The following is a 13569-nucleotide window of genomic DNA, read 5'->3' as shown; positions in this document are numbered from 1 at the left end:
GTTTTGTTTGACATCACACCTAACATTACCATTCGATTCAATGAGATGAACATTCATTTGATTATTTAACGTGATTTTGCATACATGAACCATATCGTGATATATATTGATATCGAGAAAAATCCTTGTGATTATCATGATATTGATTTCACCATATAGTTCCACGCTCATTCTGCTCATCTCTTTATTCACGTCTGCTTCTAAAGGTGCGTCAGAAGGTGTCGATCATCACCAAGGAGCCGGAGTCCCAGGACGACGACGACCAGTCGAGCGACGACCCGCGGGAGGGCCGCCGCCGAGGCCCCAGGCGGGAGTCCAAGCTGGACGAGCAGAGCCCCCCCCACCCCTCCGCCCCCGCTCCCGCCCCCGCCCCCGTCCCGCCGGCCTCCGCCTCGCCGCCAACCCAGCCGCCGGCCCAGCAGCCTCAAAAGAAGGCGGGCGAGGTCGGGGGTCGCCGCCGCTCCTCCCAGGGCCCGCGGGCCGGAGACGCCGACGGGAAAGCCAAGTCGCCCAGCCCGGACCCGTCGGCCTCGCCCCCGTCCCAGCAGCAGGCGGCGGCGCCCCCCCCGCCTTCCTCCTCCTCCGCCTCCTCCTCCTCCGGCCCGGTGGTGGTCTTTCAGAGCGAAAAGATGAAGGGCATGAAGGGGCTGCTGTGCGCGGCCAAGGTGAACTCCAGCGCCATCAAGCTGCAGCTCACCGCCCAGTCGCAGGTACAGATGAAGAGGCAGAAGAGCACGCCGGCGGGGGATTACTCCATGTCCTTCATGAAGCGGCAGCGCAAATCGCTCTAGCCCTCTTTTTTTTTTTTCTTTTTTTTTTTGTGATTGTCGTAGGAGGAGTTGTTTAAGACTTTGGTAGGACGTCGTTCCATCGTACTGTGAAAGGCAACGCAGACACACGGGGAAAAAAAAACACACCCACCTCGCTTTTTGTTTTTGTTTGTGAACGTTTTTTTTTTTTTTGCCAGTGTTTTCATCCAGAAGTTCCTTTCAGTCATCAGCCTCATAAATTCCTCGCAATATATTTTCCTCGCACGGATGGATCTCGAGTCGAGTCGAACGTCGCATATCAAGTTTGAACTGAAGTAATGGCCGTTTCATCTTCGTAATTCAATAATTACCGTGATATTATTCTCTGGGTACCTTTTTGCCTCATTCACGGTTGATTGTGAACATTCAGTCATGATTTAATTTGTGGTTTAAATGGACAGGCGATTGCACACCTAACTATTGAATTCTCATTGACATGTATGTGGATGTTTTGAAGTTCTGCAAGCCAAAGTAATGGGGATTATGAGCAACATGACACTTGGAATACATTGTTTACGTGTTAAGTGTGTAAATACCACATTGTACCATTCTGAACCATTCAATTTGTCCTCCACTCATCAGTTTGACTGAAGCCTTTGGAAGTGATTTATTTAGGATAGTTACCATGTAACATTGTCCACTTCTGCTCTATCGACAGCTTATCTCTCGCTAGCTATATGTTGCCTTACTTTGCCTTTGTTATTTTCTAATGTAGGTGGCCTTTAGTTTGGAGAATAGCTGAGGTAGGCCTATTTCTAATGATTAGAGAAGACCAGAAAGACCATGCACTGTTGAAAGGGAACCACTTTAGGTGGCCCTGCTGCGTTGTATTTGCTTGATAACTTGTGTTTTTGTTTGTTTGTTTTTTTTGTATCTGCAAGTAATAAAGATCTGACGAAAATGTAATGTGATGGGAGTCTACATTTGTATGGCACACATAGGGGGGGGGGGGGGGGGCAGTAAGGCTCTGGGTTCACAGGTGTTTGAACTGAAGTGGAGGCTTTACACTGCAAAAAATGTCCCAGCAAAATGAAGAATAGTGGAATTTTACTATTGGCTTGAAATGATCTCAGAGAATGTATAGGAATGCAATCCTGTTTTTCACTTTCACCACTACTATCTCCACATGTACAGTATATAATATAGTTCAATACTAAATCAACAACTAAAAAAGCCCATATGGATCACTGGGACTAAATCTGATCAAATGGGAGTCTGTGGCTCAAATGTGTGTCTATCTAGTTGTGTGACATTAAAGTATTTGAGAACCACCTTAACTATTGAGTTTTTCAAATTGAACTTTTCTTAAAACAAGTACAAAAAACGACAAGTACAAACCAAAGATAGTGAGATAATTCCACTTTTTTCCCCCAATGCAAATCCACTCGATCAAAGATTTTTTCTTGCATTATTTTCTCAACACTCGTCTCTGCCTGGCTTCAACATATTGAGAAACCCAGTGACATCATCCCACTTAACCGGCAGAACATTTCCGACTTGTTGAGATATGGATTTTTTTTATTTTTTTTTTTACAGTGTGGCTTGTCATTGCTCATGCGCAACGTCATCGTCCAGCAGCACTTGGCTCTATTTGGATACAGACAGACAGACAGTAGTGTGTCAGTGGCGCGGAGTTGCTCCTCTATCTACCATGCGTGTCAGTGAAGAACAGAGGAACCCTGCGTGTCTGGCAACCGGATCGATACACCGACAATTAGTCAGCTCCAATTAGTTCCGATCGTTCAGTCAGTCAGGTAATCAGAGTCTGCTGCTGCTGCTGCTGGTTTCCCCTCCGACAACAACACTGGGGATGTGTGACTAGAGAAGCTGGCGCGGCTCCCCCCCCGTTAGCACCCATAGGTGTCTCCAAGCATGGATACGATCGGGGTGTCGTTCCTGGACCCCTTGAATGACTACGAATTAATTCACCGTGTCGGGTGCGGCACGTACGGAGACGTGTTCAAGGTGAGTGTGAACATTTCCCCTTTTTTTCTGTGATCTGCTGCGCTCCACACTGTGGTGGAGACATCATAACATTTAGGTCTTTTTTTTCTCTTCATATACTTTCTGTCATCAAGGTGAAGCTGTATTTTTTGAAGCAATAGGTCTATATGAATGAGTTTTTAATCATCCAGTGTTATTTATAAGGCGTGATATTGAGATATTTGTCAAGACTCAAAGCATTAGGCTTTGTCTCTAGAGGCTTTTTATTGTATTTCCTCAAGTAGATCACACAGATGAATATCAAAGGAGATGCAAAGCAAAAAATGGTCCAATGCTGTCTAAAATCCTCTTATAGAAAAGCCTACAAGTGTAATAAAGCCTTCTAAGGTTTAGATACAGCTTTGGGTCCAAGCCCTTTCACCCTATAGCCATTTAAAGTAGCCCAGTTTCCCTTATTAACAGGCAGGTATTATACAAGGCATCACACACTATTATATCAGTGGTTTTCACACGTTCATGTTCATGTGTTCATCTCCGCCGCTGTGTGTTCAGGATGCAAACATCCTGTGCTGTTCACCCGCCCCGGTGCCTCACGCATCCTGCAGCAGCAACACCAAGAAATTGGTTGGTGCCTCTCTTTATGCCCCCCAAACACACAGCCCACAGCAGGATGTTTAAAGTAAATCTGCAACTTCCAACAGTGGCTGGACACGCTGTTTGATTGACAGGTGAAGTGCAGTGCAGAAACACCACAGCAAGGAGCGCTGAGCACCAAAGACGGAGACGAAAACGTAACAAAGACCTCACAGATGACCACTTTAACCAGAGGATCCTCTTTCAAATTGACATGAGCAATATCTAGCTCATGGCTCACTGTGGTATTGTGTATATTGGTATTCTGCACTGTCCTTGCACCGCCGCTGCTGCATTTTGACATATTGTGTGCCTGCTGTGAATGGGGGAAACGGCCCTGTTTAGCAGACAATAGCCCATTATCGCCTCCCACTTACCTCTGCTGCTGGACTTGGTGGAGCTGCTACAGTAGGAGTCAAGGGTGAAGCCGCTGGACATGTGACGGCGTGTGGGCTTCCAGTGGAGACTCATTAGACCACTATTGTTCTGCTGACGGCTCAGGGTTCAAGTGTGTGACCCTGTGGTTGCTCTATTGATAGTGATCCGTGGCTATTAGCAGGAAAAGCCAGTGAAGAGGGGCTAGTGTTTCTATCCTCAAGTGGCCATGATGGTCCTAGACATCAGGTCGGTGATGTAAACTAAACAAAGCCTTCTCCGGCTCCCTAAACTGTCCAGTTGGATCAGTTCACTCTTTTAAATCGCCCCTGAAAACCACGTTTTTATAAACTGGCATTCTGCAACAATTCTTGGACTGTGTTTGTATTTATTATTGGCTAATTTTGTGTAATCTCCTGTTTTTATGTAATGTACGATTTGATACGATATGCTACAATACGATACGATAAGCTACGATAAGATTAGATTCGATACGATATGCTACGATACGATATGCTACAGTACGATACACTACGATACGCTACTATGAGATTAGATTCGATACAATACGCTACGATAAGATACAATTCGATAAAATACGCTACGATACGATAGAACTTTATTGTCAGATTTCTCTGAAATTTGTTGTCTTCTGTTTTCGCTTGCTGTTTTTTTTCGTATGCCCTGTTAAAGTTTTGTTTTTGAAAAGCTGCTATGCAATTAAACTATATTATAATTTTTGTGTGTGTAATAATAATAACGTTAAGGAGAAGAATGATAATAATAACCTCCAGCTGGTAGTTATCATAGGGCAAGCAACCACCAACATAAATTAAAGTCAGTAATATTTTCAGAAAATCATTCATTTACGCTCTTTTCCCCTTAAAAGAACTTATCCTCATATAACTTACATCAGTCTGATACGACATACTATGATGTATACTACTAATTTGCTTCATAAAAGCCTTAAAAGGTGGGTAAACATCCCTACATCCCTGCATCAGCAGAAGGAATGGTTGTACTATGTGAGTGAAGTGTAGTGTAGTGAAGTGCAGTGATGTGTGTTTGATCTAGTGTGCTGTGAACGCAGTGAAACCAGGCCATGGACAGGATGAGGTGTGTGTGTGTGCTTTCAAAAGTCCAGGCTAAGCTTGTGTTAACGCCGCTGAGGACTTGACTCAGAAACCTGTGAGACTCTCAGCATGAAGTCTGAGGTTTCGTCTCAGTCTTCACTTCCTTGTACGTCTTTCTTCACTTCCCTCTCACCTGACTTACTCATAACACTGAGTAGTAGTGGTTTGGGGGGGGGCCTTACACTGAGGTAAAGCTGGTCAAATGTGTTATCGAGACACGAGAATCCGCACTACGGTTGCTCTTTTCACTGATTTAAAGGAAAACTCCGCTCTCAGATACTCTTACGCTGTTATAAACCATCGGTCTGTGATGTTCAAGGGGGGCCTGAACTCGTTGCTTTCAGCTGTGGGTTTTGCATGTAGGCGGAGAGAGCGGTAACGATTGCAGGGAGTGTGAGTTTTTCCAGTCATGAAAAAAAGCGAGACATGCGCGTCTTTACTCAAAGCACAACATGTCTTGTGGCTGCATTGCATTCTGACGGCAAAACCTGACACTTAAAGGAATAGTTCACCCAAAAATGAAAACTCTGTCATCATCTACTCACCCTCATGCCAAATGAAACACAGGTGAAATTTGTTAGTCCATATAACACACAGGGAGGCTGCAGCACAACTTGGTAGCAGCCTTCTCCAAAACAACTGAAGTCAATGGGGACCTGTTCTTTAGAGCTCCAAAACAAAAACAGCCAAACAATCACACTGTGAATAGAAAGACCTATACACCATTATTTGTTGCAAATCAATCAGCTGTAGTTAAGATTTGCACTAAATGATGGTGTAAATATACTGTAGGTCTTTTTGGAACTCTGAAGAACTGGTCCCCACTGACTTCAGTTGTTTTGGAGAAGGCTGCTATGGAGTTGTGCTGCAGCCTCCCTGTGTGTTATATGGACAAACTTCACCTGTGTTTCAACTGGCATGAGGGGGAGGAGATGATGACAGAATTTTCATTTTTGGGTGAACTATTCCTTTGACACACCTTCAACCAGAAAGGAGGAACTGATCAGTGAAATGAGCTGCTGTAGTGTTCGGTTTGGAAAGAAATGGCTGCAAACTCTTGGCCCTCGACGGCACATGGTAGAGAATCACTAATGTAAGGTAAAAACTTAAAGCCAGGTCCACACTACATGACTGTCAACAACCTAAGACATCCGCCCCACTCACATTACCTTGTTTCCTATAGATTCTTGTCTTGCCGATGCAGAGGTAGCACTCTAGACAAAGTGGGTCACGCATTAAAAGAGTCTTCATTTGGATTTTGGTCATGAGGGATCTCGATGCCTTGCTGTCTCGCCAAAACAAACACGGAACATGACGAGCTAAAATGGAGCTTGAGGAGGAAGAACAGCCCACAGCACTCATTGTGTACTTTGTGCCAAAAACAAAAAAAATAAAAAAGAACAAGGCTGAATTTGGAGGAGAGAATGTTTGGGGAGTTGTGGGCAGCATGGGTTGTTCTGCAGAGAGAGTTGGAGGTGAATTTTAGCTAGTAATATAATAGCAAAATAGCTAGCTAGGCTGTGTATTGTTTGTTGTTCATACTTCTGTTGACCCGCTCAATCGTCACGAGCTTCGGTGACAGCAGCACAAAGACTGACATGGGGAACCCTAACCCTAACCCTAACCCATGGGGACTTTGTCTCAGGTCTTAAAAACCGGTCTTTGACGGCTAAGCTGGGCCAAAAGTTGTGTAGTGTGCGCCCGGCTTAGGGAAAGAGAGAAAGACTACAATTTCTCCTGTCGTCTCGTCAACCTTCTATTCTTTCTGCCGCCGCTATAGTTAGCTATCGCTGCAGCTGAACATCACTTTTGGCTCGCAGCCCAAGCATGCCTCATGATTTCATCTGCATCAAATAGAAAACGTGGCGGTTTCATTGTGAAGAAATTACACTCCGAGGCCCGAGACTCCATCAGATCTCTGACTCGGAGGCCGTTTGGGGCGCATGATCAAAGTGTGGTGAACCTTCCCCTCCCAACTCGCCCATTGTATGTAACCCTGAGTGCCTGTTGTTTCAGGCTTTTTCAGGCGTAAAAGCCATCTCAGAGACGTTACTGTCACTTTAGTCACAGGAAGTCCTGTGGTATAACAGGAAAGAAAACAGGAAGTTGACGCAGCCAAGCCACAGGTTTTGTCTAGGCCGACCTGCGTATCCCATTGGCTGCTGCCATGCTTGTTGTGGATGCCAAGAGTGAAAAAGTAACCCGTCTGACGTCATTTCAGTGGGTGAATGGGCATGATTGATGTTCCCAGGAAAAATTGGGGGGAAGTTAAAAACATAGCATAGACGCTTTGTCACGGCATCCACCACCATCTCTCCTCTGCTGTTGTGAAATAACTTGAGCCACAGGTTTTTCCTGACCAAGTGACCTGGCTGTGATGGTTGCACGTGTCTTGCCAACAACCTCGGAAGAGAGCAACAAATAACATTTACTTTTAGCTTTTTTGAGTAGCTTTAAGTAAGCTTTTAGTTATGTTTTCACTGGAGTATTGTAGCTACTTTGTTCTCAGCATATTTTGTAGGCTCTCCATAAGCATAGCATCAGAAACTAATCGTAAATTACATATGCATAAAACTTCCACAAGCATGTGGAGGAAACGTTAAGATAACTAACTAACATTAAATGTTCAAATTTATCTATGATAGTAGCTTAGTTCAGGGGTCCTCAACGTGGGGTCCGGGGACCACCAGGGGTCCTTCAGAGGGTTCCAGGGGGTCCGCAGCAAATTTATGATTTTTTAAACTTCACCATTATTTCATTTACAATATGTTAAGGCATTAGATAATGTAGAAGAATGACTGTTTTGATCATAGTTTCACTGTTATCTCTCTACCTACATTACAGATAGTCATGGAGTTCTGGACAAAATCATATCTAACAATAAAAATATTCTCAGATTTGAGTTTGAGAGACAAAATCTCATCAAATTGGGGTCCGTGGCCCTAATGTGGACTAAATTAGGGTCCTTGATATGAAAAAGGTTGAGAATCACAGGCTTAGTTAACATCCATCCAGCTACAGTGTTATTGTTTTGTGTTAGCCTGGTTGTTGGCTAGCTAGTGTGCTACAGTTAGGGTTAGCTAGTTGGATAGCTAAAAGAAACAAATCATTGTAACGTTATTGAATACTTGGGATGGACATTTTCATTTAAAAAAGATCACAACTCAACTTCAGAATCTAATTGAAAGAACGCTCAACACAGTCTAAAATGTGTTAGGCATTTCTCTGGCCTACAAAAAAGTAAACTGACTTTTCTTTGTTAAAAGAACCTAAAGTTTGAAGTATATGCCTTCTCGTCTTTTTTGCATTGTCTTTGTTTTAAAGTAACTCAGCAACATTTACTCTGTGTATAGGCCTATATTTTAAATGTGCTACTTTTTACTTGATACTTTACTTGGACTAAGTTGATTTTTACACCAGTATTTTTTCTTCTACTTCTGTAAAACTTCCATAACAATACTTCTGTTTGAGTAGTATATTTTGGTAGTCTTTCCAGCCCTGACAACAAGCTCCTTTTTATCACACAATCAAATAACTCTTCAGTGAGTGGCACTTCCACGAATCTATCTGACCTTGTGACCTGGGGCTTGTCTGGGCTCCCGAGTAGGAAAGAGCTCTCAATCACAATACTATTAGCGCATGCTGTGTAATCAATACAAGGTGAAAGCCAAGGTGAGGCAGAAGGCAAAAACAAATCACTGATACTTTATCATCAACATGGCATACTGAGCTGTTGGACAGATGCCCAGATTTTGCTATCTTGATGGAGCAGGCAGGCGGCAGAGCTCCAAACCAGGACTTCATGTGTTCAGAAGCTGCCTTTGGAAAAATGTGGTTGATGCTCTCTACATGAAACAACAATATGTCTTTTGCAAGACTTCTGGCAGTGTTTCATCAAGATATTAACCCTCTACCTCATTATCTGTCGTAACAGGCATTAGGGTGTTGGAAATATTGTTCTATGTGTGTGTGTGTGTGTGATGTTTTTTTCTATAACAGAAGTGCATGGCTGGTCACAGCACTGTAAACACAGGCTACTGAGTACTAAATTTACCATCCGAGGCCATTCTGTTGGCCAGAGGTTCCCAGACATTTTTAGGGTTCAACCAATGAGATTATTTCTGCCTCCAGAGCAGCTCAGCCTATGAGAAATGTTTCTAAAACTAAAATGGTAACACTTTACCATAAGGGTCACTAAGTAAAGTGTTAGTTAATGCTTAATAAGCATTAACTAACTCTTAATTAACAGTTAACTAATGTGTAATTTACTAATGGTGTTCATGTTAACTAAGGTATTAATTTATACATTATTTAATAGTTTATAAAGATGACTATTAAATAATGTATAAATTAATACCTTAGTTAACATGAACACCATTAGTAAATGATTACCAGACACATTAGTTAACTGTTAATTAAGGGTTAGTTAATGCTTATTAAGCATTAACCAACCCTTAATTAATGTACCCTTATTGTAAAGTGTTACCACAAAAATTTAAACCTTCATTCTCTTACTGTGCCAACATTCAGTGAATGAAATAAAAGTGAAATTAACCTATTCCTCATTTTGCTGTGGAAAGAGTGCCTCCCCACCCGTTTATTGTCCTTTCATTTACTTTCACGCAGCCCACCTTTATCGTAGGCAGCATGAGGCTACAGGCCTAAAATATGAAATAAAATCTCAAATAAAATAAGAATGACCTCACAGAAAAATTCATATTTCTTTCATCCCCTACAGGCACGTAACATCAGGACCTCTGAAATGGCAGCCATCAAGATTGTCAAGCTGGACCCTGGTATGTCAACAGTCCAAACGTGACTCAACATGCTCACAATAGGTTATTTGCAACACAGCTATTATAGGTTGTTTTATGTGTTTTGGGTCTACTAGGGTCAGACAGATATGGGTTTTTGACAGCCGATACCGATATTTTTGAGTGAATGATTTGGATTGGATTGTGGATGGCTGATATTTTATGCTACTATTCAATATCTTTTAAATACAATACAAGTATTCACTGTTTTCCACCAGATTTGTATTCTTGTCAGGGTGGAAAAGTGTCCGAAACAGCTTTTACATGATGAAACACTAAAACTCTCCACTGAAACCCAGGATAGTATTATATTCAGTCATACCAATCAATCATAGAATCATTTCAGGTTAAGGGCTTCCCCATAGACAACCAGTGTATTAATCAATTCAATATCAATCAAACTGCATCATATCCATCATATCAGGGGTGGACGACACTGACTGGACCAGATCAGATTTTTAATAAAAAAGCAAATATCGGCCACATCAGCAAAACCCACACATTAGTCTAACCCTGCATGCTGGTCTATAATTTTCCTTTTCTAACTGTGTCAGAAAAACACCCTAAACTACTGCATGTCTGCCCAGGTGATGACATCACGTCCATCCAGCAGGAGATTACCATGATGAAGGAGTGCAAGCACAAAAACATCGTGGCCTATTTCGGCAGCTACCACAGGTGCCGTATGTTTTCAGCCCCGTCCGCCTTAGACGTGTGGAATTCCTCGGACTCAAATATGTGGAATTTGACTTTTATCTCCCCACACCCCTTCCACCCACTATGCTGGATTCCTCTCCCACTCTTTATAGTATGTGGTGAGATTGTTGGCACGGGCAGCTCATGCGCTCAGTCTCTGTCTTTTACTTTTTACTATCTCCTTTTGTAATGCCTCGGTGTTTTGTTCTACCAACCCAAGGTCGGATGGTACTTTGTTGTTGTTTGAGTCCACAGATCCTTACTCCTGCACAATCAGTTCTCTCACAATCCCTCCAAAAAAAATGATAAACAAAAATTTGGATGGGAACTTCTTCAACCTGGAGAATAAGCAGAGCACATGTCAAACAGAAAGATAAAAAGTTGTGTATCTCCCTCCCCAGGAACACCAAGTTATGGATCTGCATGGAGTACTGCGGTGGAGGGTCACTGCAGGACATGTACCAAGGTAAAAATATAAATAAATATTAAACATCCATGATCTTCAACGCATTTTAAAGGTGCTGTATGTATCAATATTAACATCAATAAATCATTACCTCATTAAATTGGAGACATTAGTATAATAGTAGTGTGATGACCATAAACAAGCAGGACCATCACCAAGAAGATTGGCAGCCTCTAACGGCCTCTACACCAGTGGTTCTCAACATGGGGTCCGGGGACCGCCAGGGGTCCTTGAGGGGGTTCCAAGGGGTCCCCAGCAAACTGATGAATTTTTAAACGTCACCATTATTTGTGAACACAATTAGAGAATGTAGAAGAATGGCTGTTTTGATCGTAGTCTCACTGTTATCTCTGCCTACAATAAAGATAGTCCTGGAATTCTGGACAAAATCATATCTAACAATAAAAATATTGTCAGATATGAGTCCGAGAGACAAAATCTCATCAAATGGGGGTCCGTGACCCTAATGTGGACTAAATTAGGGGTCCTTGATATGAAAAAGGTTGAGAATCACTGCTCTACACTGCATTTTACATTGTGCGGCACCGGGTGGGTTTTGGCGGGAAATCTGCTTTACAGCACAAAGGGAAATTGCTTTACGGCACAAAACAGCAAGAGGGCGCTGTTCTTCCATTGCAAATGGAGCCTAAGCTTTCAGAGTTGGTGGAAGGAGTGAAAGGCCGATGGAAAAATCACTTCCAACATGTTTATCCTCTTCAGTAAAGACAAAGACTTTTTGAGAATCTAAGACTATCCATCCATCGATCTGTACGGAAGACTGAAAGACTAAAGAAAAGCAAAATTTGAGAAACACAAGCACTGACAGTACCACCACGGTCTCATTTGTTCACGGTAATTACAGCAAGGTCTCACCATTAATTTGACAATGATATACTGATGTTTAAAAAATGCTACATGGCGCACCTTTAACTCCGAGGAGCCAATTGTACTCTATTTTTAGAAATGTACCTGTAGGCTCATTCCTGTTCACCCTCCCTGTGAGCGTATAGGCTTGTGAGCGTATAGGCTATTAATCAAACTCTTCCTTACAGTGACGGGCCCATTAAAGGAGAAACAGATAGCGTACGTGTGCAGAGAAACCCTTCAGGTAAGGCTTTTCGGGATTAATGGGCTTCTCAGAGTCACCAGCCGAGGTGCACGGTCCTTGTTGCTCTCGCATTGTGAAGTCTCTATAGATACAGTGCTGAGAGAATGAGTCTTGTTATGTTTTTTTTCCAGCCACAGAAGAGCAAAATAGTATTTAACCTAGCCAGACCGCTAAATATAGAGGTAAATGCTGCACAAGCATAACAGAGTCGTGAGTCCACAGCAGAACATTGCCTGCTTGTCTGTATTTTGTTAGTGACTAGTTCAGCTGGTGTTATTAGTGACCGTATCCCCATTGCAAGGTTTTATGGGGTCATCTGAATTGTAGGCAAACACTCACACACTGATTAAAAAAAGGTGGAATCCAAAAGAGGCCAACTGATCCAAAAACAATTGGCTTGTTTGAATAATGTTTCTCTTGTGCACTTGCTTTAGTTTATTCACTTTTTGGTCACTTTTGCACCTTATGTAAATAAACTGAATGATAATAAACCATAATTAACCGTAATCACAGAATTATCACCATCTGAAATTTGTTCATTTTTAGTGTTCTAATTTTGTTCACATGGTTATCATTGTGTTCCTTGTTGTTTTAATACTTTTTTTGGCTCTCATTTTTAATTTATTTTTAATAATACTACTACTGCTACCGTTACTGTTACTACTATTAGTACTGCTACTACCACTAGTACTGCTACTACTACTACTACTACTACTACTGCTACTATTACTACTGTTAGTACTACTTCCACTTCTAGTACTGCTACTACTTCTGCGACTACTACTTATGCTACGACCACTAGTACTGCAACTAATACTACTACAAACTACTACTTGTTTTGTCTCTCTATGATAATTTATTTTTGTTGTAATAGATTTTTTTTATTTTATAGACGTTTTAACTATTTGTCTTGTTTTGTAATTTATATTTTATGTGGATCCCAGAGAGACTGTTTATCCCCATTAGCCCATTAGCTCATGGGACTAATGGGGATCCTTAATAAACTAATAAAGTAGTAAACCGAGATGGAACATAATCTGCATGGTGAAATAAAAATGTCACTCTCAGCTGATTGTGTTTCTGTTGGTTTTTTTTCCAGGGCTTGTATCACCTGCATGAAACTGGCAAAATGCACAGAGACATAAAGGTACAGTAAGTTTCCTAGTTTTGCCAAGTCGTTACTATATACTCAAACATTATTATGGCAGTGACCGAGTCTTATTTCAGAGTGTGTGTGTGTTATCTAACGGCTTGTGACCTAGAGCCCATATCAGTGTGTGTGTGCTCTCTCTACAGGGAGCCAACATCCTTCTGACTGAGCGAGGAGATGTGAAACTGGGTCAGTAGTGATCTATATCGCGCACGCACACACACACACACACACACATCTGCAAGACCTATTTGACCACTCACTCGCATTCATCACTTATGCTAAAATAGGCCTTCTATATTAGATTTCACCCCCAGTATGACACTCTCTCTCTCTCCTGTAGCTGACTTTGGCGTGGCAGCAGAGATCAGTGCCTCTGTGGCCAAACGGAAATCTTTTATAGGAACTCCTTACTGGTAAGATGGATGGAAGTGAACTCAC

The 13569-nt window shown here is 42.2% G+C and overlaps 2 protein-coding genes across 4 annotated transcripts in view; both read left to right on the top strand.

The window, feature by feature from the left end:
* Window positions 1–206: 206 nt before the first annotated feature.
* LOC139666985 (menin-like) lies at window positions 207–1699 on the top strand (the record flags this gene model as incomplete). The annotated part of the gene is made up of 1 exon (XM_071546349.1): window positions 207–1699. A coding segment is annotated over one exon (585 nt), but the record flags the coding sequence as incomplete, so codon positions are not given.
* Window positions 1700–2481: 782 nt separating this feature from the next.
* Window positions 2482–13569, top strand: part of map4k2 (mitogen-activated protein kinase kinase kinase kinase 2) — a 31418-nt gene continuing 20330 nt past the window's right edge. For all 3 annotated transcript variants that reach the window (XM_071546364.1, XM_071546363.1, XM_071546362.1), the window contains exons 1-8: window positions 2482–2774; window positions 9633–9690; window positions 10296–10386; window positions 10806–10870; window positions 11923–11978; window positions 13078–13125; window positions 13275–13317; window positions 13472–13544. In XM_071546364.1, coding sequence (XP_071402465.1) covers window positions 2682–2774; window positions 9633–9690; window positions 10296–10386; window positions 10806–10870; window positions 11923–11978; window positions 13078–13125; window positions 13275–13317; window positions 13472–13544 — 527 coding nt within the window. In that variant the 5' untranslated portion in view covers window positions 2482–2681. The remainder of the gene's footprint in view (window positions 2775–9632; window positions 9691–10295; window positions 10387–10805; window positions 10871–11922; window positions 11979–13077; window positions 13126–13274; window positions 13318–13471; window positions 13545–13569) is intronic.

Source organism: Centroberyx affinis, unplaced genomic scaffold (genome assembly GCF_046629955.1).
Source record: "Centroberyx affinis isolate AG114_WGS23_722 - 3 ecotype Tasmania unplaced genomic scaffold, CSIRO-AGI_Caff_v1 ptg005233l_1, whole genome shotgun sequence".
NCBI lineage: Eukaryota > Metazoa > Chordata > Actinopteri > Beryciformes > Berycidae > Centroberyx > Centroberyx affinis.
The sequence above is the reverse complement of the archived record's forward strand: the minus strand, read 5'-3'. Positions and strand labels throughout refer to the sequence as shown.